Here is a 25,861-nt window from a genome sequence, read left to right on the forward strand (position 1 = left end):
TTAACTGGTTCGTCATCTTCAAACTCCATGGAGTGTTTACCAACTCTTTTCACACATTCTATTATAATGATAATTGGTTGACTGTGGAAGAACTTTTGTACATACTGAGCGTGAGGAACAGTTCTCTTCTATGTGCTTTCGATTAGCTTGTCCAATAGAACTTTCTGAGATGATGGAAATATTCTGTAACTGTTGTCCACATGTGGCTGTTCAGCACTTGAACTGAGACTAGCTCAACTGAGAAACAATATTTGATTTGGTTTTAATGAACTTATATTTAAATTTAAATAATCACGTGTAGATAGGATTGTGGCTACTGTATCAGATAATATAGTAGATCTTAGACCAGTGAATTTATGACCCTGAGCAATTCAAGTCCACACTTGTGGGTGGTACTAACATTCATTGCTCTGGATCATGTTCAAGGGTCTTCCTCAGTGGTTCTAAATTAGGGGGCAAAACTTCCCTACCAAAGATACAGGTAAAAATTTGTTAGGATATTTTTTATTGTTACAACTGAAGTGTCCTCCTGGCATTTAGTGGGTGGGGGGCCAGAGATGCTTAGTGGCCTGAAGTGCATAGTACAGTCTGCACAGTGAATTACTGTCCACCCAAAATGCCAATAGCAACAGATCTGACAAATCCGAATAGGTCAGCAGAGTTCTCTAAATATTTCAGGTAAAGGTTTCACTTGTGAGATCTCCTATCTCTAGTTAATTCTGTCTCCTGTGATCTGTACCTTGTTTCCTCCTGCCTCTTCAGGGATCTCACCTTCTTTTATCATGCTCATTTTATCCCGTACCTTCAAACACTTCCTGTCTACATTTGAACATACTTTAATCTTTCCTATTTTCTCAAATAGGAAAGATTAATTACCCTTTCTTAATTCCATATCCTCTAGCTGGGACTCTCTCTGCCTCCTCATTCACCACATCCTGTCCCCTGCCAATCTCAGAACTGCACCTTTATTCATCTAGCTATCAGGGGGAACTATTTTTTGTATCATGATGGAAAGAAAGCTCACACCATATGTAGTTTCAAAACACACCATTTATTACACAGATATATCAATAGAGTCATCATACCAAGTTCCACTTCTAAACAATTGTATATACATGTATGTGTAGAGACACACACATACGTTGAAAATTTTCCAAGCAGAGTCCACTTTTATTCTTTTATGCTTATAATTACTGCACCTTTCTGTAGCTAGTCTCTACAGCACACCACCACATTAGTTTCACATTTTTTTTTCTAATTTAGTATTACATTACTTTTTCCCAAGGGTGGGCTCATACTAAAACTGTAATGTAGTCACTTAAAATATTCTAATTCATAGTTCAATGTTTCATGAAAATTAAATTTCAAGCACTGAACAATGTCCTCCTAACTTCCCCTACTGATCTCAAAACGAATCACTACACATCCCAAATAAATCACTCTAAATAACTGAGTCCTGAAACTATTGAGTTAAAATAATTACATTAAAGACATATCTATACTTGGTTAAATACACCATAGACTACTTGGATAAGTGTGATGATGGCATCTCTTCTTAACTATGTCAAAGCAGTGATATGCCTACTTTTGTCTTTTAATGGGTGATTTCATATATTATTTCAAAAGGCATTAAAACATCTTACTGATGTATTATAACTCTGTATTGTACAAACATGTCTACAAAGAAATGCCTCCTAAAATTAGAGTTGGTGGTTATTCTTTCAGTACAAAACTACATCCTTGCATAAATTCAAGTAGAACCATATACACAAAAAATACCTGCATTATATAGTATAGATTTTCAGTGACAAAGATCATGCCTAATTATGGCATCGAATAAACAGAAGTGAAGTTGATTCATTATTTGAGGCTGCACTTATGGGCAACTTCTGTAAACCTGCTGGATGATGAAGTTATTCATATGAGCTGGGAGACTTAAAGAACTACATGAAACAACCACAGTCCAGTCATTTCTTTTTAACATATACAACCAGATTTTTTATAAGCTGATTTAAATAGGGTAGGTGATGATCAAGTTGTTCTAAAACTAAAAGACCTTCAGATTTCCATTAACTGGCATTATTTTTATTTTTTAGCACAATTAAAACCTATATTTTGCTTCTAAATTATAACAGTTTTCATACTGGAGATTAAAGGTGTTAATTTACCTGTCATTCAGTAAGTAACTCATAAAAAATGACTTGAAAACTGATTAGCTTGGGGGGAAAATAAAAGTGTATAATACAGTGAGAGTTATATATTTTAATATGTATATATTTTCTTTATCTGTTGCCACAAGTTATATTCTCATAAATATTTTCAGAGACCATGCTATTTTCTCGCCTGTATGTAGTATCATAGGTTACTATTTTAACATTCCATTATGGAAGAGAAAGATTGAATCTGGCTATATAAATGTAAGCCTACCTTTTAATTTGCTTCTACAGAGAACTCTTTCAGGTTCTTTGGATATAGGCTTTCTTAAAAAATGGTCTGTCTTTATTTTTCCATGTGAATTGTAAAACAAAACCAAAAAACCTAAATTAAATGCTAACAAAGCTATCTGTAACTTCATCTTTTGGGCATACATCATCTATCCTTTTATGTAATGTAATTGGGCTGTAAAGTGTTTGAAATGCAAATGACATTAATAATTGCAAGTCATTCTGTCCATAAATGTGGAAGTATTTGAATTAAAGTTATGTTTATAAATCAATATTAATAATTATTCATACATAAATACCATAACAGTAAAATAGCCAAATAATTAAGCAGTCTGTCCTGATACTACACTATTCAGATCACTTAACTCCATAAATATCAGCCACAATGATATTTACACACAGCAGACATAATAAAGAAAACTGAAAAAATTTAGTAGAAATTAAATGTGACTTTGTGGGCATAGAAAAGCCTTGAACAATTGCTTTCCCATTTCTGTGGGAATAGAATCTTGATAATATCCCCACAACATCACAATTTCTTTTCTACCACTTATTTACATTCATGAATGCTATAAATAATTATGTGCTGTATATATTTCTATATTTACAGTATATACACACACACACACATACTTTATTTTATTCTTAGGCTCATTCATGAACATGCCCATCAATCAACACAGTATAATCAAAACATTCATTTTCCTTAAATTATATTAATTTATAGCTTTTCACTCTGTGGAAAAATGCAAAAATATCATACAGATTAATATTGTCTCTCTTAAAAAACCTCTTTTTTATGTTTTAGATTTTTTGGTAATTTACAAAGAAATTATGAAATATAGTTCATTCACAAATTGAAAATAATTACAATGTTTTTATAACAAGGCATTGCTGAGGTTTTAAATTGTGGCATTCTTTGAAGCCATCGTCTTTCAGAACAAAGACATCAATGAATTGTTATTTCTTGATATTTGCACTTTTTAATTACTTATGTGAAATATGTCATTACAAATCTAATACTCATGCTAGTCAAATAGTGTTGTGTAGAATATGAATCTTTCTATTTTATCTATTCCTTTTTTTTTTTCTTTTCCTGAGAAGTCTTTTTTAGAACAATCTGGAAAGTTGGTTGAAATTACTATACTAGAACATTTCTGGAAAGTTTTTCACCAGTAAAAACAAGCTGAATAAATAAAGTGAGGCAAAATTAAAGAAGAATAATTTTAGTAAGTACTAAGGAGAGAGAACAGCAAATGCAAGAACTGTTTTAACTTATCTCCTAGTCCTTTGGTATTTCTTTGCCTCGTGAAAGTCTTTAAAAATGTTCAATTCTTTAAAACATTGATTATACTCTTCCATTAAATATCAGCTGTGGTCCTCCATTGCTCATGTTGTCTGTCATTTCCTGTTAGGAAAACAACATGAATTAATTAAAATTCACTTTCAGAGAAAGACGTTAATTTGGTTAAAAGGTTTACAAAACAGAAATTTCAAGCCATTGAAAAACTTGCTGAGTTTTGGGGGAGGACAAGGATTACTACTGTTGAATTTGAGGAAATGAAATTTCATGGCATCTTGGAACCCATGAAAATGCTGAAGTGACAGCCTGTTAAGACCAAAGTCTTCTACCCACAACAACAGTTCAATCTCTCCCTGGCTCCCTTAGGCTCCCCTTTCGTTTCTCAGCTCTGTTTTGGAAAGACCTCACCTAGAAAGCAGATGGTTAAATACTCAAGTTTTTTCAATGTATAGGTTCCTCTGTTGAGCATGTCAACAAAATGCCAACAGGTTATAGGAGTTACCTCTGCTCTGCAGAAAAATGTGTGACCTTTTTGCGAGGAACTGAAAAATGTCCACCAGGGGATTGCCTATCTGTAACCGAGGATCACGAATAATTCATAGTGGAACAGATGGCTTTTCATGACACTGTCACTCACACAGTAAAAAAAAACAAACCGTAAAAGCTCTTAACGTTTTTTAAGGGATCTATTACTAAGTTAATAAGGAAAACTATATGGGAAGGCAACAGAAATTTAGATATAAAGGATGAACTTACATAAAAAGTTTCATTTGCAATTTTAGAAAATATGTTAAGAAAAATTCAGATGCTTTGAATTCATATGTTTTGTTAAATGCTGAACTCTTCCCTACACAATAAAAGGTACTGAGATGTGAGGCCCATTCATGTTTATAATGGTTAATGCACCAAATTATAAATACTATTTAGGCAAAACTATCTAAAAATAGATGAAAACATCTTTCCAGACTGGAACAAGCCTATTTGCAAAAGTGTTGTAAAGAAGATCCCAATGGAAATAAATTATTTCCTCAATGATCTCAAGCCTACAGGGTATATCTAATTTTTGTTTGGGTAAATTAAAAATAAAAACTAATGTGTTTGCTTTTGTAAACCTTAGAAATTCTTCCAAATCTTTATTTCAAAAATGAAAAGACATCCATGCCTCACTTTTAGTCTCTTCTCTTTGAAAGTTCAGTATAGGAGATGGAGTAAAACACAGATGCTTACTTCTTGTATGGTGGTTTTGAAAATTGCTTAGTGAGGGACTGGAAGGTAGGAATTGGTCCGGTTTTGGAACTTTGCTTTTGAAAACTGGTGTCTTTTAGAAGATGGAATAGGGTTTCATTCAAGAAAATTCTGAGAAAAAAAGACAATATGCAAAGAAGACTCTTCCTCTTCTTACACCAAGACCCATCTTTCTATGCAAAGTGGCTGGCCCCTTCCAGGCCATAAGGGTAGTCCTTATAAGGGTAGGGTATCCATTATATCTACCCTAATAAGGTGCTGAGGAATTGCCTAAAGCCTAAAAACTCAAACCAGTTTAGGTTAAAGGCTCTGACAAAAAGTGGAGAAGTTCTTTTGGCACCAGTAGCCTGCCTCTATGGTCTGGCAATGGTTCAGTCTGAGAGGCTGGTTCTGCTAGGGGCATACTGGTGAAAGTAGGTCTGAAAAAACACTGGGGTTATTGGGCTGAGGTTAAGTTTATTGACAAGATACCTGACTTGAGGTTCATTTAAGAACTCACTATTGGTGGCAAGAAAAATGGAAATGATCTCTCCACAATGATTTTCAATAAAATTTACTCATTCATCTATTTCTATTCCTTCTAGTAGATCAAGAACAATTTTCTAAGGAATCTATAGAAGTAAGATTCATAAGTGCCTTTCCTTCTCCTAAAATAATATTGCATCCAAAAAGTAACTTAAAAGTAATAAAAAATTAAGGTATAATCTTTTATTGTGGGATTAAGAAAAAATCCAGTTTTTAAAAATCTTACAAAAAGAAAAATTTTCTTAACTAATAAATTCACCCTAATTTGGACACAGAAAAATCACTAGTAGGACAAAAAATAATGAAAATTAGTTTTTAAATGGTCCAGTATCTTCAGTTTATTTGAAAATAGGCATGTCCAACTTAGCAAAAGATTATACTTTAAATTTGGGCAGGCCCAAATGTGACTGTTTGCAAGCAGATATACTTTCTGCAATTGGGCCACAGAGTGTGTGACTTCCTGTATTTCTTATTATATTTTTTAACCAAAGCAAGAATGGTGACTATTTATTTTCATACATCTAAAATATGGGAAATAAACTTGAAATGTATCATATCAGATAAGTTTATAAGAAGAAAGCTTTTATACAGAATTTTTATTGTATTAGTGTAGAACTTAGGTTATCTACTCCTGCAACTTTGGCATGAGAGCTATACAAAGTTGGCCTTTATTAGATACATGTATTATTAAAAACAAAACTCTGGTTTATGAATGATGACATCGAGTCAGAATCATGATGTAGCAGAGAATAAAGGAGTCACAAATCATCCAAGCAGAAATGTGTTTGGATGTTTACAGGCAGGCTGAATATTTTAAATACTCAACCAACTTTCAAGCTGCAAGACTTTGCCATGTTGGTTTATGTCAGGTCCTCAAAGTAGTTCTCACAAAAGTGATACTTTGAGGAACAATATCACAGTATCAGTCCAGACTGATCTGCTGACATCATGGCTTCCTAGAAGAGGCAGTGCTTCCTGCAGTGACATTACAACATGGTAACTCCCTAGAAATCAGCGTACCTTGTAGGTAACTCTGGTGTCGGGGGCACCACCGGGCGGCTGGGCAAGTCGGTTATTTCAATAGCCCTCAATCTCTAATATAAATATAACAATCATACAATAAATATTGCACAAACATATCCACAAAAACCTAAATCACACTAGTATAAAAATAGAGCACAAAAGAGCTATTAACCAAATACATAATGATAACCTATTTTTAACAATCCATTTCTTTAAATTACCAGTCCTGCTATTTGCACTATTAATTCTTTTTTGAAGGAAGAGATCTGTTTAAAACTGCTTTCTTGGAACAACTTAAAAGCCTCTATTCTCCTTGAGTGTATAGAATATATATGAAAGGGAAACACATGAACTACAAAATATTTTTTCTTCAAAATCACATTATAAAGAAACACGCAGTTGTAACTCTTGCTACTCTTCTGTTCTGTTATGCAGTTTTATTTCCATGATATCAAGTAAAATATAATGTGGCCATTATCTTAGTGAGTTTATTTTATAGATGTTTTATCTTTTCCTTAACAGATCCAGTAGCAGGAACTGAATTAAGAAATATGGGCAAAATGTAGAAGAAACACAGACAGCTCACTGTATCATTTGTCTTTTGATGCAATAAATGTAACTTCTTGTTTGAATGGGTATCATGAAACAATGATGCAAGGAACATTATTTAAAATAAAGACAAAGCTACCCAAATATGCATGAAGTTTAGATGAGAATTAAATGAAGCTTTATGTGTATTGTAATATCTGCACTGATAGGCAGGGCTTTTTGTTGCCTTATTAAAAGGCCCCTTTATGCTGGCAAATGTAATTTACATAATCAAATGCATCTACTTACAAGCACAAGGGGTGAGCTAGAAAGGAGAATTCATCGGATTTCTAAAACTGGCATTGAGCTGAGAGTGTTTTTAGTTTATGATTTTCCTCAGTACAATAAATAAAAATCCATATTTATAAGACATTCAGTATTTTATGAATTCTGTTTCAGGAGCTGTGTTTTTATATAGAGAAAATTATGTTGAAAATAGGTGTACCCAGAATTACAGGGAAAAAATAATTTAAAATTCCTATTCTTAGTCCAATAGGGCCAAACTTTTATAAAATCCGATTCTTCAAATTCTCATCTAAAGCTGCAAGCTGATTCACCTAGATTTGACTGCAGTCTCCATCATGCGACAGCAATGAGAGGAAAAGGTACAGAACTCACTTTCTCAGCCATTTCGTGAGAGTGATGCAGGGAGTGCTCCCTCTCTGAGAACATCCTCCTCTGCTCATAGCTGGCCAGCCGACAAGTGAGCCACGAGGAGAGGGTGCAGCCCCCAATCCCGATGCACGCCAGAGACATGGAGGCGAGATGCAGGGGATAGAGGGAGGAGGTCTTCTTCGTGACTGCCCGAAGGAACTGAAAGTTCAAGATGCCCCCAATGAGTCCACAGATGCAGCAGGCAGAAAAGAGGATCATCTGATAAGGAAAAGAGAGGGGGAGTTGAAGTGGAGGAAGCAAAGCTGACTAGAACACAGTGCACTGTCCTGCTGCCACGTCAGGGACAGCTGACTGACAGTAAAGAGACGGTGCTTTTCGTGCTTCTTAGAGGACAGGGGCTATCTTTTCACCAAGTTTCTCTGCCCTCTGATTCAATGCAGAGGGCGTTGACCACAGTGTTTCAGGAATTAATAGTCGACTATATAAAGGCCAGGGACACATCTTATGAAAACTCTGAAGTAAGCAAAGTTTATCTTCTAGGTAGATTCAGATTTAAATAACATCTAATATCTATTATGCGCTACTATGCTAGAAAATTGAATAGGTATTATTTCAATTAACCCGCCAAGCTACCTTCTGAGAGATAATATACATTTGGAAAGTGGATGATGAGCAGTTACCACTCAAATTTAGGAACTGAATCCCAGTTTTCTGACACAAAATCCAGTTTCACCGTTAATTCTGCACACCTCCCCACCCCCCACCCCCACAATATCTAAATGTCTTCTCACTGAATTGTCATTAGTTCCACTGAGCTTCAAAACTTTGTACTTCTCTAGCTGTGTGAGCTTAGGGAATTTAGTTAGCTCCTTTTTTTTTCATTTATAAGAATTTTGTTGTTTTAGTGTCTATTTTCTCCACAGATAGTTTAGGGACTCTCTGTGAACTGGTGCTTTATCTTACAGATCTTTTGTTACTCTGTGACACTACACAATACACATTCCAAAAATACTGTTTGGATGACTGTCACTGAGAAATGCATGATGTGGCGTTGCTTTTAATCTTCCTCTTCGTTTGATCTGGGGTTTTTACTCAACCTAAGATCATAGGATCTCTGGCAGAACCAAGCACAATGGCTTCTGCACAATAAATGGTCTATGCATATTTAATAAATTTAATTGAATACTCCAATAGCTTTAATAATTTTATTTTGTATTTGTATCTAGACTAAATTCTCCTATGAGCTTTCATGATACTTTACAGTGTGATACTAATTTATCCAACCCTATTTCCACGTTTCTCTGGAACACAGTCTCTACTCCAGTCACCTCCCTTGTCCCTCAATATAGCTTGTTCATTGCCACCTCAATGATATTTTCATTTTCTGGAAATTATTTTGCTTCTTTCTTGGCTCCTTAGATGGAAGACTGACTCAAATCTAGTCCTTACTTCCTCAGAAAGCATTCCTGGACTTCACTGATCCCCTTTGGCATAAGTCCACAGAGCAAACAGCTATATAACTTACTTTAGCATTTAATTTAAGTATTAGGTATTATTTTCTGTTGACAGTTATCCGAATTTAGCAAACACTTACTGAGCACCTAACATCTGTTAGGCCATGAGCGAGGCAACAGATGTCATTACCAATAAAAAAAAAAAAAAAATCCCAAAACAAAAAAACACCAGCTCATATTTATTCCCCTTAAGTACTCTGCAGTCTTGTGTGAGAGAAGACCCAACGCTCCAACGTGGTATGAGAAATATTAAGAAAGAAGGATGAAAGGTTGCCCTTGGAGTAGGGAGGAGAGGAATTTAGCCCAACCAGGAGTTTCATACAAGGCCTCCTTGACAACGTCATCTAAGCTAAGTGCATGTAGTTCCCAGCAAAGGGTAAGGCCATGGATGTATGAAATAGAATAATGGGTAGAAAGAACCACAGGTAGTTTGCTCTGTTTCTCTAACTTAATTCAGCGTTCCTGATTGTGTATGTCTTACAATACTTATCACCAAAACTGAAAACCCAGTGATGGATGAGTATAGTCCGCTAATAGTTAATTAAATATAACATTGAATGTCAATTACCAAATAAATGAATCATCCCAAGTGGGAAACATTAGCTCCCAATTTCAAATTGAATATACTTTAAAAGGAAGTATAACTATTTCCTTTTAAAGGACATGCTGTTCCTTGGGAATATATTTTGGTATTAACTCATTCTTAGAATCATGGAAAGATATTACGCTCTAGCCTTCAAATAATGAATTACTGTTAATTACTAAAACAAATGACAAATTTAATAGACTATTACAGGAAAACACTCTCTCTCCTGATGTTACCGCCATTAATTCCTCAAAGGCATGACGCTTCATTAACACGTGCAGACAGAACATTCTCACCCAGGAATTAAACTGTTAAAATCTGTACCAGGTTTATAACCATATACTATTTTCAAATCTTACCAGACTAGAGATTCTAGACTTTAGAGATATCTGGAGTGGAGAAACTTTGACACAATTTGATTAAAGCATAGAGAATATTTGACAGTTAAGGTCATCTATGGGAAACTCAGACGGTAAAAGAGGATAAAGTTGACGGTAGTTTCTAAAAAGCTGAGATCTTATAGGTTTGTTTTTTTTTTATATATAACATAATTAGAAGACTAGAAAAGACACTAGTGCACTAGTGGCCTTTAAAAAATCCCTCCCCTTCCCTTCTTCTATGAACTGAATATTTGTGTCCCTCCAAAATTCTTACTTGAAGGCTAATCCCCAATATTACAGTATTTGGAGGCAGGACCTTTGGGAGATAATTAGGTCATGACACTGGGGCCCTCATGAATGGGGTCTGTGTTTTTATAAGAGATTCTAGAGTGCCCTCGTCTCTCTTTTGCCATGTGAGAACTTGGCCAGAAATTTGCAACCCAGGAGAGAGTCTTATTAGAACCCAATTATGCTGGCACCCTGATCTGGGACTTCCAGCCTCCAGAACTGTGAGAAATAAATTTCTGTTGTTTGTAAGCCACCCCATCTATGGTACTTTGCTACAGCAGCCAGGACTGACTTAGATGTCTGCCCTCCCCTCCCCCTACCTCCCTCTCCTCTCCCTCCATTCTCATCTCTTCCCCTTCCTCCCTCCCCATTTCTTTCCTTCTTTCCTTCTGTCTTTTGTCCCATCTTTCTTTCTTCCCTTTTCTTTCATCCATATTCCAGGAAATTGTTACTATATAGCCATGAAGAATCTTGATTGAGGAAAAGTGTAGAAAGAAAGAAAATCATAGTAAAGAGAATAAAAAATGCAAATTACAAGCCTCTGAAAAAATTTTTATCCAAAGGTTTCCCTTAATGTAATTTTTCAAAATTACATCTCACATAACTAAAGTAAACAGGGGCTTTATCCTTTTTGTCACAATAGGTATTCTCACAAAGAAAATTGTGATTAGAAAAAGGAGTTAAACAAATGACTGCAACACTCCTCCTTCCCTGGTCTCCTGATCCCCCTCTCCGTTTTTAGTTTCAAAGATCGCTTCCTAGGGTCCATGGACAATATTAATTTTGCCAACTTATAAAGGTCTATGGTATTTCCTATTGTCCTCAATAAAATAAACGTGCTTTTTCCTACTTTCTAACTCTCAAAAAATGTCATGAAAGAGAGTGGGGAATCCACACTTCAGCACACAGAAGTCTTCCTCCAGCCAATATCAGAGTTAACTGGGAGCATATTCCACACACCCCAAAACCCACGACAGTACCAAAAAACTTATGAGAATGCTTACATTTGCATTCGGTCATAAAATAAAATTACATTAAAAACTCTTTGGGAATTAACTGCAACTATAACAACACAGCTGTTTTGCTGCTTTGCAAAATTAACTTCACAGTCAAAGCCAGTAATCTTTAGGCCCAGTTCCATATCTAAACAGTTAAATTTCCCATGAACTCAAGCTCTGTCTTTTTCAGCTCAGTGAAGGATTCCTGTGAGTGTCTGGGGGCCTATAAACGAAAAGTGGAGAATGCCATCCACAGCAGTCATTAAGGGTTGCAGATTCATGTATTTAAAGAGTATATCAAAGCTTTTCTTTCTTTTCCTTTTGTCATAGTCTATAATAATCTTGATGGTTTTCTTTGAAAAGAAAAAAGCCAGGATTTATTTGTCAGTCTTCTTTTTATCCTGAATGAGTAACATTCAGGGCATGAAAGTTGGCTCGTCATCATTTCCCTTTTTGAGTTCTTATATTTCAAACACTTCAACGCACAATACAAACAAGGCAAAAACTTACGACAAGTCCAGATTTTTTTTTGGCGCACAATATTCCACATATGCCACAAAGAAGAAACTGAAAAGGAAAAGAATAACAATTATTTCATATCCAAAGATAAAAGAACTTCTAGCTTTTAGCTAATAGTTCACTCATGACACTTGCTCCAGGGAAGCTTGAAAATTTTTCATTCCTTTCAAAAGCTGAAAAGGAAAATACCTCATTCTAGAATAATAAGGGATAAAAATGTAAACTCTAGTGAAAGTTTTCTGCGAAGTTGATAGAGGTGCTTGTGGACTTTAAGCAGAACTTGAATCAGTTTTACCAGCAGGCAAAATGATGAAGTAGATGAAATTAGAGTTTTGTTCCTCCTATCTACTTTCACTGTGGTTCTATCCCTTCCTGTTTTCTCAGGGAGAAAAGTGGTATGGTACATTCATTCATGCTAAGTAATTAGAAATCAATGGGCTCTGCTACAGGAAGGCAACATGGCACACAGAAGAAGGGAAGGACTCAGACAAGGAGATGTTTTTCTATAGGGATATTCTTTGTACCTCTCAAACTGTGTCAGGTAAAATAGCTGCCTCCTCACTCTACCAGAAATACTGTCCTTGTGGACATGTCAGAACACCAGGGGATGAAGCTATCAGTGGTATGTAATTGCTTATAAATAAGCACACTGGTGACATAATTGCTTTGCAAAAGCAGCTGCATCAAATCGTCTACCAGTGACACACTATTACACTTTTTGGTTATCAGAAAGTGGTAAATTGTTTAGTTTGGAGAGAGATGTTTAGAGCCATTTGTGCATACTTTTGCTGGAAGTAAACCATATAAGTAAAATAATAAATACATTCATAAATAGTAAGGGCTTTCGGATTAGCAAGGAAAACTTTGAATATGATTAAGCTTGTTTTCACTTGATTTGTCTTTTAAATGTTGCTATCTCAAGTCAGAACTAATAATATAAGTGGTTTTAACTCAGTATTTTGCACATGGATAGATTTTAAAAATATACACATCAAAATACTCTAAGGATTATCTGAAATAAATAATATGCTTGTGGGAAGCATCAACAAAATTTAATTAAAAATAATAGGTACAAGGAAACAAAATGATTATAAAGCAGGTAATGACGCAGCAAGACAGACCAGGGAACACAAAGATATATAAGAATCTGCTATATAATATAGATGAACTTTCAAATCAGTGGGGAAAAGATCAGGATTGTTTATTCAATAAATGCAACTAGGACAATTTGTTAATCTTCCCTAACATCATATACCAAATGCCTACAAAACAGTTTGAACAGTTAAATATATAAAAAAAAATGTGGTAGGAGATGATAAAGTAGAATATTTATTTGATTTTAGAGAAGTGGGAAGGATTTTCTAAACATAGCAGCAAAGTCACAGACCAAAATGGAAAATACTTACAAATACTAATAGATAAAATTATAGTTTTGATAGTAAAAAATAGCATAAGTCTCAAAGGCAAAAAAGAAATTGGGATTATATTCAGAGAGCATATAACAAAGGGGTGATATACTATAGAAACAAATCTAACAAAATGGTTTTAGTACTATAAACCATGAGCAGATAGAAACTCAGAACTTTATAAAACTTGAATACTTGCAGAATTTTTAGAAGCCTTTTTAGAAGCAACTTCTGGGTGACCATTTCTTACCCCCTTCTGTGTTCTAAGTCTAGATGATCTTGTCCTCGTATGGACTCTTTCTTATGGATCCCATCTCAGACCTTTCAAAGTTATGCTCAAGTCACTCCAGTTTGGACCAATTCTGTGCCTCTCAGTGCTTCCAAGTTTCAAATCAAAGCTTCAGCATGTCTTACTCCTGCTTCCCTGACTAACGCATTATTTACCCCGAAAGTCCATTCACCCAGAACTCATTCTTGAAATAATTTGAAAGCAGTGCAGTTTTGTGTTCCTTGGATCTTTCTGAAATCTATAAACATTGCTATTATTTATTCACAACAAAGCCCAAGAGGACCTCAGGACCATAAGCAGAACTCTCCAACCTAATTGTCCATCCACTTGGTTGGAACAACTATGTGGCAATAAAATTGCTTCTTCCTATTGTACCTCTAAGAAACGGAAGGTCGGGTTTAGGGCAGGGGGAGGTAGAATAGGAAGGGAATCGAGTAATGTTTTTCTACTCCTCAGCAGGTCTGCAGTGTAAATACTTCTGTTAAGGTATCCAAAATCCACACTCTTAGAGGAAACTGTAACCTGAGAGAAAATAGACCCATGTAATGGGAAGAATACAAAATAATGCAATTCTGAGGGGGCTTTAAGGGATCCTGGCTTAAGTTTAGTCATCAGAATTTATAGAAAAGAGTAAAAAAAGCAGTAAATAATTTTTTATTTTACTGCCTAACTTTACCCCAAGTCATAGCACCAGAAGGAATTTTTAAAGATGACTTAATTCAGCCTTTGCTGTTTGCACCTGGGAAATGAGAGGTCCAGACAGGTTTACTGACTTACTCAAGGTCATACATCAAGGTCACAAATCACACATAAAATCTAAAGCTTGATTAAGTGTCTAAGTTAATCTATTTCTAATGATGTAACAGGAATGCTTTTCAACAAGATTTTTCAGTGCTAGTGCAGACTGCATTACACTAGCTAATCCAACCAGAAGCAACCAGTGACTCCTCATCATCTACAATTGTACTTGTTACCCATGCCATTTGTTAATTTTTGTTGTAATAAAATAATTATGAGATTAGTTGATTGTATCACAGTCTAAAATTAAGCATACCTTACTATATAAGGAGTCTGTTATAAGATTTCAAGATCACTAATTTTGTTCAACATAACTTTATCCAGGATGCAAAACACACATCCACATTATAGAAATTATGAAACAAGTGAAAAACAAATTAGTTTTAAAAAAAAGTGAAACTGATGGCTGGATATCTATATCTATATCCTGAATTAGATATACAATTTTACATGAGAAAATATACTTTTATTTCTGAGAAGGTAGGCTTTTTAAATCTAGGGAGAATTATTTGCTTTGCTCTTACTAGGAAGTTGTATAAATGAAGCAATCTAAAGATAGGGCATCAAGTGCAACTATATAATAAAACTAGTTAGTCCTCCAAGTGGAACTTTTTATTTCAATTTAGATTAAATTCAATAGATAACTAAGGCAACTCATTGTAGGATGAAGCAGAGCTGTTAAGGAAATAGCAATCTATATTTTGAGTGGATTTTCTAACGAAAGGTCCACGGAGCCTTCTGCTGTTGCTTAGGATGTAGAAACGCTAACGAAATACCACCCTAATGATAAGAAAAAGTGAATAAAGTACAGACTGATAACTTTTCCAGAAGTGAGCAGGGACAATGAAACGCTGAGGGTGAGGCACTGACACTGAAAAAGTTCAGGTAACCACACCTGTCCGTTAATGGAATTTGAAGACTTGATGCACCAGAGATAATCACTGTAACAGTAAAATCAATTCCTCACTAGAATGGCTCCACTTTTCACACTAACATCTTAAAAGAAGATATTAAGATAAAATACAAGATTTTGAAAGTAACTTTTGAATGTGAGCTGTACATTCAGCCAATCTCTCCTTTACACAAGAGATTACAAAAAAAAGATATGCTCATTAGGGCAAAAGAACTGTGGTAGACTGAATAATGGCTCCCAAGATATACACATCCTAATCCCCAGAATATGTAAATGTTACCTTATACAGCAAAAAAAAAAAAAAAAAGCCTTGTGCAGATGTGATTAAATTATGAATCTCAAGATGAGGAGATTATTGTGGATTATCTAAGTAGGTGCTAAATGTAATCACATGGTCCCCTAAGAGGAACAGAAGGTCAAAAGAAAGTTACATAAAGACACAGAGACAGAGATATTTGAAGAGGCTACACTGCTGGGTTTGAAGATGGGGGAAGAGAGACAAAGAATGTAGGTGGCCTCTGTAAACTAGAAAGGGTAAGGAAATGGGATTCTTCCCTAGAGCCTCCAGAAAGAATGCAGCCCTCTAGACCCATTTTAGACTTCTGCCCCCTAGTTCTGTGGCAGAATAAATTTGTTATTGTAAACCACTAAGTTTATGGTAATTTGTTCTAGCAGCAATAGGAAACTAATACAGGCTCCAAACATTATTTCACATGACAGTCTCTAAAGGAATTAGAAGCTGTTAAAAGAATTAGAAGCTGTTCTTCAGGAAAACAAATAGGGGAAGACATGAGTTAAGAAAGAAATACAGCAGCAAGAGCACAAAATAAAGCAAAACAGTAAATATTTTAAATAGAAAAGTATTGATTAGAAAAATTACTATCTGTTTAGAATGAATATCCCAGGTGATGTTGGCGTGAGAGATGGTGGGTTGGGGGTAAAGGAGATGTAAGTAAAATGTTCTAAGATTCTTGTATCATTTAGCAGCATAATCGAGGAGCTAACATGCTAGATATTGATGGAAAACTAGGAGTTTAAATTTGTGCGTTAAAATATCAAAGACCAGAAAAATTAAAATAAAGAGAAAAAATACAACAATGACAATAAAGACTGAACGAACAGATGTCAAGAAAGTTTGAAAAATGAAAGGAAATAAAGTGAAACTAAAAAGTTGGTGTAAATAATTTCAATAATGTAAGCAATCAGAACATGTGTGAATGTATTCAAGTTTTCTAATAACAGGGAGAAGAGAAAGAGAGAGAGAAACTCTGCTAGGTAAAGAAGAAAAGAGATTTGTTAAAACTTTCCTAAAATGAATGAAAACCTCTTTCCTTACTGGTTTTCCCTTTCTCTTTCTCTCACTGGTTTTCCCTTTCTCTCAGTCTCTCTCCCTGACCTAGATGCTAGTTAATGACCATCTTAGTACTATTTCTTTCCATCCAAGAAAGCTTACTTTGGAAAATGACTAAGAGTCAAAAAGGTTATTGTAGAATTTCTGTTTGAATTATGTAATGGAAAATTTGGGAACCATGGTTGTAATGGAAGCAGATAGAAGAAGCAATGGTTCTATCAGCTGCTAGGAGAACAAGCAAGTACTGGGCAGAAGGGATTATGAAAGACAGTGGGCCAATTTTATTTTAAGACAGCTTATTAAAATGTTTCTCACATAACATTTAATCACCTCAGGTGAATTAATTTTCACTGAAATTTGCTAGCCATTACAGAAGATATACACATTTGAAAATAGATATGGTACTTTTTACCCTTCAAGATAATGAGATGAACCACAAATTGAACTTAATGCTTTGGTAACATTTAATGATTTATAATTCCATCAAAATTAGTTTCTTTAAAACGTATAGAAAAACTATTAGGAAAACACACAGAAAAATAATAAATGTTGAGAAGTTAATTCAAAAGCATTCTGTCTCTGATTGAAAGGGCATATTTCTCCTTGTACCTGGATTAAAAGTTTGATGATTGTTTTTGCTACCACCAGCGCTTAAATATTTTTACTCTACTTCAATCACCTGTTAAAGAATAATAACTGGGGTCTCTAACAGGATTATTTTGTAGTTTAGCTCACAAATGCTAGTATGCCAAAGTAGTTCATATTCTTCCAGATACTGTGCTGATATGATTTTGACTTTCTTGTATGACACCTGGCTAGACTCCTAAGGATGTCTTCTCTGTCATGGGATTCTTTTGTTTGGGATCCCATTTCTCTAGCGATTCCAGTATCAATTATATGTGTAAAATGAGGAAAGTTTATTCAGTTTGAAAGACTGTCCGAAAGCAATGAATCTCAAACCTGGCTGTGTATTAGCTTTTAAAATTTCTGATATCTTGACCAATTAAGAACCAGAATCTCCAGGCTGGGATTCAGGTATCAGTATTTTAAATCTCCGCAGGTGACTCCAATGTGCTCTCATGGTCCGGAATTGCACGCAAGGTGTTCACTGTGCTTTGCCAGCAGGCCTACTCATCTTAGAGCTCTTCACTGATGTACTGATATTCCCCGTAATTACTCTCAGTGAGATACCAACAAATGCGAAGCCAAATAAAGTGTTCTTTAAGGGAGAGACACAAAGTTCTTGTTTATAAGTTCAAAGTGTCAGAGCTGTTTGGTTTCTAATGGTTCTTAGAAATAGAGGTCATTATTTCATAATTTTTAAACTTATTCTACCCAGTGCCCTTCATCATTGCTAACAGATTTTTCTCTTAAGCTCCTAAACTTCCCTAAATTTTCTGTGTTTTGTTTTAGTTAACTGTATCTAGAATTGGGCATGATACACTATTATCTGGAAGAATATGACTAATTTTGTGTTGGGAATTGAGAAAATAGGCATAATAAAGAAACCAACACAAATAATCATCCTTGTAAAAAATATTGGAAGGAAATAGATTGAAATCAAAACATAATCAACAACAACAAAAAACAATTGAGTTAACACTTGGCTAAAAGGTCTGAACAGATGTTCTGTCCAAAGAAGATCTAAGGATGGCACATATGAAAAGATATTCAAGACATAATTTACCATTAAAAATTATGAATTTAAACAACAGTGAAATACCGCTACACAGCTATTAGAATAGCTAAAATTTTAAAAAAAAACTAGTGATGCCAGTTGCTGGTAGTGTGGAACAACAGAAATTTTCATTCATTCCTTATAGTAGTGGAAAATGGTACAGCTACTTTGGAAGACTGCATGGCAGCTCTTACTAAGCTAAACATAGTCTTTCCATATGAGCCAGCAATTGTGCTTTTAGGTATTTACTCATCTAATTTGCAATGTTATAGCAGTGTTGTTCATTATTGACAAAAACTGGAAGCAACCAAGGTGACCTTCAATAGGTGAACAAACAAACGATGGCACATCCATACAATGAAATACTACTCAGTGATAAAAATACATGAGATATCAAGACACTCAAGGTCGTGGATGAAATTTAAATGTATATTGGTAATGAAAAAAGTCAGTCTGGAAAGACTGTATACCATATGATTCCAATTATATGACATTCTGAAAAAGTAAATAATAGAGACAGTGAAAAGCTCAGTAATTTCCAGGGTTTGGGGGAAGGTAGAGGAAGTTGAATAGGTGACTAAGGAATATTCTTAAGGCAGTGAAACTATTCTGTATTACATTGAAATGTGATTGCATGCTAATACACATTTGTCAAAACTCACAGAACTTCACAGCACAAAGAATAAACCTTAATGTATGCAAATTAAAAAAATCATTTAGAGTGTCATGGAATCACAGGATGGAATGCAGAATGTGACAAAGCAATCTACTCTATAACAAATGTATGAAATGGTTTCACTGATGGAGGTTAGGAAAAAGATACTGACCTGAGTAAGGAGTGGAGTCTGTTAAGGCAAAAGAAACTGTACATAAGCACCACAGTCTGTTTGACAAAGTTGTTTCCTACAGGGTTACTGGTTAACAATTCTGATCCTACTATATATGTATACTAAAACAGAACAATTAAATTAAATGGATGATGAAAGGTGAGAGACAAGTTTCTTGGTGTTGGAGTGAGAGTTTTATAAACATGGGGATCAGCCTGGAATGATCCATATGGTAATGGCTTAGAGTTGTAGATAGCGGCGTGAACTAATTTTTAGCTTAATATTTATAAATATAGTTACATATAGAACTATTTATAGGTCTGTGCATACACACATTAGCATACACACATTTTCTTGCTCTGTCAGCTAAAGGGCCTAGATGCAATGATACTAGCAACAAAGAACACATCTGTCACTCAGCTCTTGGTTTCTAAAACCAGTCTCCACTAAAAGGAGTCACAGATCCTTAAAGAAATGCCTGTTCCTTGGAATGTGGCAGGAAATATATGATAATAGCTAGGAGCATACTATACTGTCAGAAAGTATGGAGGTGCTCAAAAAACCCACGTTCATTGAGGTTTGTCAGAAGGATGCAGAAGCCAATTGAGAGTTCCCAATGATTAAAGCTGGAACAATTTGAGCAACAACATAAATAAATTAGTATTGGATTGTGACCAATGAGCTAATAAATAGTCATGGGGCCATACTGAAATAAATAAATGATTGGATAAGTAGATAAATAAACATAAATACGGAAATAAATGTAGAGAAGAGATGAACCTATGCAGAAAAATTCCAAATATTTTACGTAGATACTTCATTCTCAGAAAGATGTGGTCCATTCCCTAAGTGTGATCCACACATGAAGACTTCTTTCCAAAGAGTATCATATGAAAAAGGGTGGGGGCGAAGAGTAACTTAGAGGAGACATCTAACAAACACTACCTCAGCCAGGTGACCAAGGTCAACATCAGCAGCAATAGGTTATGTAGATAGTAAGTATCCTTGATACAATGTGATGAATGCCCAGTATCACAATTTTTGTTGAATATTGGAATGGAGCCACTAGACAACTAGACAACACAATTAGATAATAGAAAGAAATTAAAGTATTAAAATTGGAAAAGAGGAGACAAAACTATCATTGTTTGCAGACAGTATGATTAACACATGAAATTTCCAAGAAAATCAACTCTAACATTCACTACAAAAAATAAGATGATTTAGTAAGGTAGAAAGGTACAAATTAATATATGGAAACTAATAATATTCATGTATACAAATAACATCCTACTGGAAACTAGAAGGAAAGAAATTCAATTTTTAATAATAATAAAATCCTTAAAAATACATTTATAATACAAGTGTTAACCAATAAAGATAAACTCTAAAAACATTAATAATAGTATATTTTTACAAATGGAAAAATACAACATGATCTTGGATATAAAGCTTTAACAAAAATTATGCTAACACTTTATAATCTGATTTGTTAATTTAACATAATTCAATAAAATACCAATAGGATCAATTTTCTAACTTGAAACATGATCCTAAAATTGATATAAAAGAATAAATACCTAAATTTTATCAGTAAAACTCTGGTAAAGATGAGCAATGAAGGTGAATGTTAACATCAGATATCAAAACATAAAGCCTCAATTAAAACAGAATGACATTGACACATGAAAGAAAAATTGGACAGAAGAATAGAATTATAAAGTTTAGAAATAGACAAAATGTATTTGAAATTTAGTATATAATAGAATGGCATCTCTAAACATTTATGAACAGACAGACTATTCTGTAAGTGGTGTTTGGACATCTGTGTACCCATCTGGAAAAAGAAATGAAACTAGATATACATTTTATGCCATGTAACAGGATAAAAGCCTAATGTACTAATGATTTAAAACTAAATCATAAAAATACTAGAAGAAAGTGGAATTCTTTTTATTACTTTGTAGTTACAAAGACCTTTTAATTATGATTAAAATCCATGAAATAAAAGACCAAGTTATTCAAAACTTAAAGAAAATAAGCAAAAAAAAAAAAAAAAAAAAAGCTGCATGACAGAAAGTTATCATGAACAAGTTCAAAATGACAAACTGGGAAAAATATTTACAGTTTATAAACAAAAGACTAATCTCCCTAAAGTAAAGTGAACTCCTGGAAATCGGTAAGGAAAAGACTAACAGTCTGACAGAAAAATAGGCAAAGGATATGAACAGCTACATCCCTGAAATACAAATGACTGCTAAATGTGAAAATGCTCAACTTCATCTATAGTGAGAGAAATGTAATTTCAAATGAACTCAGATACATTTTTTCCATCTATCAGATTGGCAGGAATCCTATAGTTTAATAATCTTGGCAAAGATATGGGGGCCAGATTGTCATACATTGCTTGTGGAAAGATAAATTGATACAGCCTCTACTGAGAGGAATTTGGCAATAATTATCAAAATTATATATACACACACACACAAATATAATACACACGTATACACACACACATATACATGCATATACGGATATCTCATTTCCCTCAGTAACCTTGCATTTGAGAATTTACCCAACAGATATAGCTGCAAGTGTGCAAAATGATCTATCTGTCAAATTACTGGGTTGGCCAAAAAGTGCATTTGGTCTTTGGGTAAAAATAAAAGACATATTCTTCATTTTCACCAAGAACTTTATTGAACACAACATATCCACCCTTTTGTTCCACTACCTTCTGTTATTTTTCAGGCAACTTCATAATTCCATCTTCCCAAAACGTTTTTATTTTTTGAGCAAGGAACTGTTCCAGGTGCCTTTTACAGTCTTCCAGGGAATTGAGATTTTTTTCTATTAAGAGAATTTTTTAAAGACCTAAATAAATGGAAATCCGAAGGTGCAATGTCTGGTGAATACGGCGGATAAATCAGAACTTCCCAGCCACATTGTAACAGGTTTTGCCTGGTCATCAAAGAAACATGTGGTCTTGCGTTATCCTGAAGGAAGATTATGTGTTTTCTGTTGACAAATTCTGAATGCTTTTCATCAAGTGCTGCTTTCAGTTGGTCTAATTGTGAGCAGTACTTGTTGGAATTGTTTGGTTTTACAGAAGGAGCTCAAAATAGAGGACTCCCTTCCAATTCCACCATATACACAACGTCACCTTCTTTGGATGAAGACCAGCCTTTGGTGTGGTTGTTGGTGGTTCATTTCACTTGCCCCACATCTCTTCCGTTCCACATTATTGTACAATATCAACTTTTCATCACTCGTCACAATTTGTTTTAAAAACAGAAGTCTTTCATTATGTTTAAGTAGAGAATTTCATGCAGAAATACGGTCAAGAACGTTTTTTTTCCACTTAACTTATGTGGAACCCAAACATCAAAGCAATTAACATAACCAAGCTGGTGCAAATGACTTTCAGTGCTTGATTTGGATATTTTGAGTATGTCGGCTATCTCCTGTGTGGTATAACATTGACTGTTCTCAATGTCTCGATTTGATTGCTATCAACTTCAACTGGTGTACCTGACTGTGGAGCATTTTACAGCAAGAAATCTCCAGCATGAAACTTCACAAACCACTTCTGACACATTCGCTCAGTCACAGCACCTTCTCCATACACTGCACAAATCTTTTTTTTGTTTGTTTCAGTTGCATTTTTACCTTTATTGAAATAATAAAGCATAATATGCCAAAAATGTTTTCTTCCATCTTCAATATTAAAATGGGTACACAAAAATTCACAAATTTTGATGTCTTTTTTTACATGCACGCAGATATGACAGCTGTCACATAAATCTAACAAAATTGTTTTGAACGAAGTTAAAGATAACTAAGTGCTACTAGAGCCACCTTACGGAAAAAGACGAACAAACATTTTGGCCAACCCAATATTTATTTTAGCATTGTTAGTAACAACACAAGAGGAGCAATCTCAATTGTTAGTCAGTAGAGAATTGATTAAATTCAATGGACTTCTCTGTGTCTATTAAAAAACATGTGAGAATATCCTCTATATACTGATGGGCAAAGTTCTCTGAATGCATAGTTAAACGAAAGAAGCAAGATGCAGCATGGTGTATGTAATAAACTACTTTTTGTGCAAGAAATATTAATAATCTATGTACATATTTGCCCTTCCACATATAAGGTAAGTCTGGAAAAACATGTAAGAAACAAATAGCTGTGATTATGTGTGTTGGAGGAGGGATGCCAGCTGAATAAAGGGGACTAGACTTTTCATTGGATACTTTTGGTTATTTATTTTGAAACCATATGCAGGTGTTACCCATTCGAAAAGTTTAATGAGTAGACTCCTGTTTTCTCAAGGCGTAATTATTGAGGTACTAGGAAACACTATCTTACCAAGATTCATCTTTACTTGTGAATGACTTCCAGTCGTGTATAAACACGGAAGAGAGATATATAGATTGGTGAATGACTCAAAGTTCCAGGCTCCGTATGGGTATTTAAAAAAACAGCTAATAAAACTCCCCAGTCTATGTGTTTTCAGAATGTATATTTGGAAAGGAGGATGGCAGTCCATATTCTGGAGTCAAGGAGCTGTGCTAGTGTCTCTTCAATCACAATGCTAAGGCCGTCATCTTGCCTGCTTTTACACAAGGCTGGTTTTGCATACTGAATTGAATTGAGTTTGGAACCTGCTATGGTCAGAGCTTTCAGGCACAAATTCAAAAGTGCCAAAGAGTAGTTTATGAGAATTGAATTCAGTTCTTTTGAAATAAATGGAGCCTATCATGGAGAACTGTGATTGAAGGCTGAATATGGTTTCATTCTCAGTTAAATATAACGAATCATAAACCTTATGTATTTAAACTACATATTAAAGTAGATGTAACTTCACCTTCAACAACCACCATAATTCATCTTTATTTAGAAAAGGTCTTGTAGTTCTACACATTCATAATAGGAGCTGAAATAAAACTTTCATTTTGCAAAGCATTTTGATAATCTCTCAATCTTCTAGAAGAAAAATGGATTGCAAAGGGGAATTATGCTCCGTGATGGGCAGGTCAATGAAGAAAAGAAATAATGGAGCAAAAGAGCAGTTTTGAACCTCACATTACTACAAAAATGGAATTAATGTGTTATTTCATTTGCCATTACTGGTACTCTTAGGGTGAGAGATCATCTATTTTTATATCCAACTTTGCCATTGCTCCTCAGATAAAGCTGTGTTGTTGAAATAAATTTTCTAGATGACATAATGAAATTTCAAACTGAATGTATTAGTAGATGGATAGATGAATGTATTTACACTATGCATGGGGGAGGGGCAGAAACTGACCAAATTTAGCCAATTCCAAGACATATAACTGGGTACAATTAGTCTTTTCACTGAATAAAATCCAATTAATTTTTGTTTTTATGAAATAGTCATGATTGATCAAATTAGGTTAATTCTCTTATCAATAGTAGCATTTGAAAATAGTTTGGATGTGTTGACTTTTTAAGTGTCACAATTGTAGCTTTGTGAGTTTCAAAAATTTCCTTCTCAAACCTCAGATGCTCTTGAGATGACAGCATAAGTAGATCTTTCTACAAGAAACAAAACAAAGACTAAAAGATAGTGCCTTGGCAATGAGTGATAATTTCCAGGAGATTCTTTTTAAAGGTGAGAAGTGGCTTCCCAAACTTGAAAAGGTTGTGTCCATTTTTTTAAAATAAGTTTGATTAATTTTTTTATTGGGGTGTAGTTGACATATAACATTATATGAGTTTGTGCTCTTAGTTCTATGAGAGAGAAAATGATTTGGGAAAGTAACCAATGAGTTTATAGCCCAGCTGTTGATTCATTTTCTCTCAGAACACCAAGCTTGGCTTCAGAATAGACCCAGAATAGTTTTTTCCCCTTTGGTGAAATTAGAAGTCAGACAGTGTCTCAGTAGTATGAATGCTATTACCTACAATCTGCTGGTCTGATCTACAGTAAACTGTTCTGAGTGATAATGGTTTAATCTCCTCTTTAATCACCCTTTAACCTTGATGAACACTATCCCAATCCCATTCAGTAATTTCAGTCAAGATCAAATAATGTAAAAACAATCAAAGGACATCATAAAAATCTTCAAGGCATCAAATTATGAGATTACAATTTTTTAAAACATCAGGTCAATTGCTCTGTTACTCTGTTATTTTTTTAAGCCATCAGGTACTATACCTAGCAAGCCAAGCATGTCTGAAGCAGAGATTCTAAAGCAAGAAGAGTACCGCATTTTCTGATTATAAGTAATGTGATGTCCTGAAATGCCTATGACTTTGGTAAGTAAGTACCACCTTCATGTGTTCCTACTGGGGAAAAAGAGAATACTATGGCAGGCAGAGTAGGATCCCTAAAAACAGCTTCATCAAACGTTAGGGCTTATGTTACAATTAAAATAATCCTGACTTTACTTAAAAATCTTTGTTAAGATCTCACTCAAAGTAAATGAAAGCTCTCCCCATTTGAGGACATATGTTTCACATAATAGTTCCACCTGTATATGTATCCATCCAGTCTCAAGTAACAAGATTTTCCCTAACACACTTCAGATTTAGGCAGTGT

At 34.5% G+C, this 25,861-nt stretch overlaps 1 protein-coding gene across 5 annotated transcripts in view; it reads right to left on the minus strand.

The window, feature by feature from the left end:
• Nucleotides 1-1,909: 1,909 nt before the first annotated feature.
• TMEM196 (transmembrane protein 196) overlaps nucleotides 1,910-25,861 on the minus strand; it is a 201,066-nt gene continuing 177,114 nt past the window's right edge. For 2 of the 5 annotated variants that reach the window (XM_057732708.1, XM_057732704.1), the window contains 4 exons: nucleotides 12,020-12,076; nucleotides 7,747-8,001; nucleotides 6,538-6,611; nucleotides 1,910-3,852 (listed from right to left, as the gene is read on the minus strand). In XM_057732708.1, coding sequence (XP_057588691.1) covers nucleotides 3,846-3,852; nucleotides 6,538-6,611; nucleotides 7,747-8,001; nucleotides 12,020-12,076 — 393 coding nt within the window. In that variant the 3' untranslated portion in view covers nucleotides 1,910-3,845. Of the gene's footprint in view, nucleotides 3,853-6,521; nucleotides 6,612-7,746; nucleotides 8,002-12,019; nucleotides 12,077-25,861 lie in introns of those variants that run through there. The other 3 variants (XM_057732706.1, XM_057732705.1, XM_057732703.1) reach the window with 2 other exon arrangements.

This window comes from Hippopotamus amphibius, chromosome 4 (genome assembly GCF_030028045.1).
Source record: "Hippopotamus amphibius kiboko isolate mHipAmp2 chromosome 4, mHipAmp2.hap2, whole genome shotgun sequence".
Classification (NCBI taxonomy): domain Eukaryota; kingdom Metazoa; phylum Chordata; class Mammalia; order Artiodactyla; family Hippopotamidae; genus Hippopotamus; species Hippopotamus amphibius.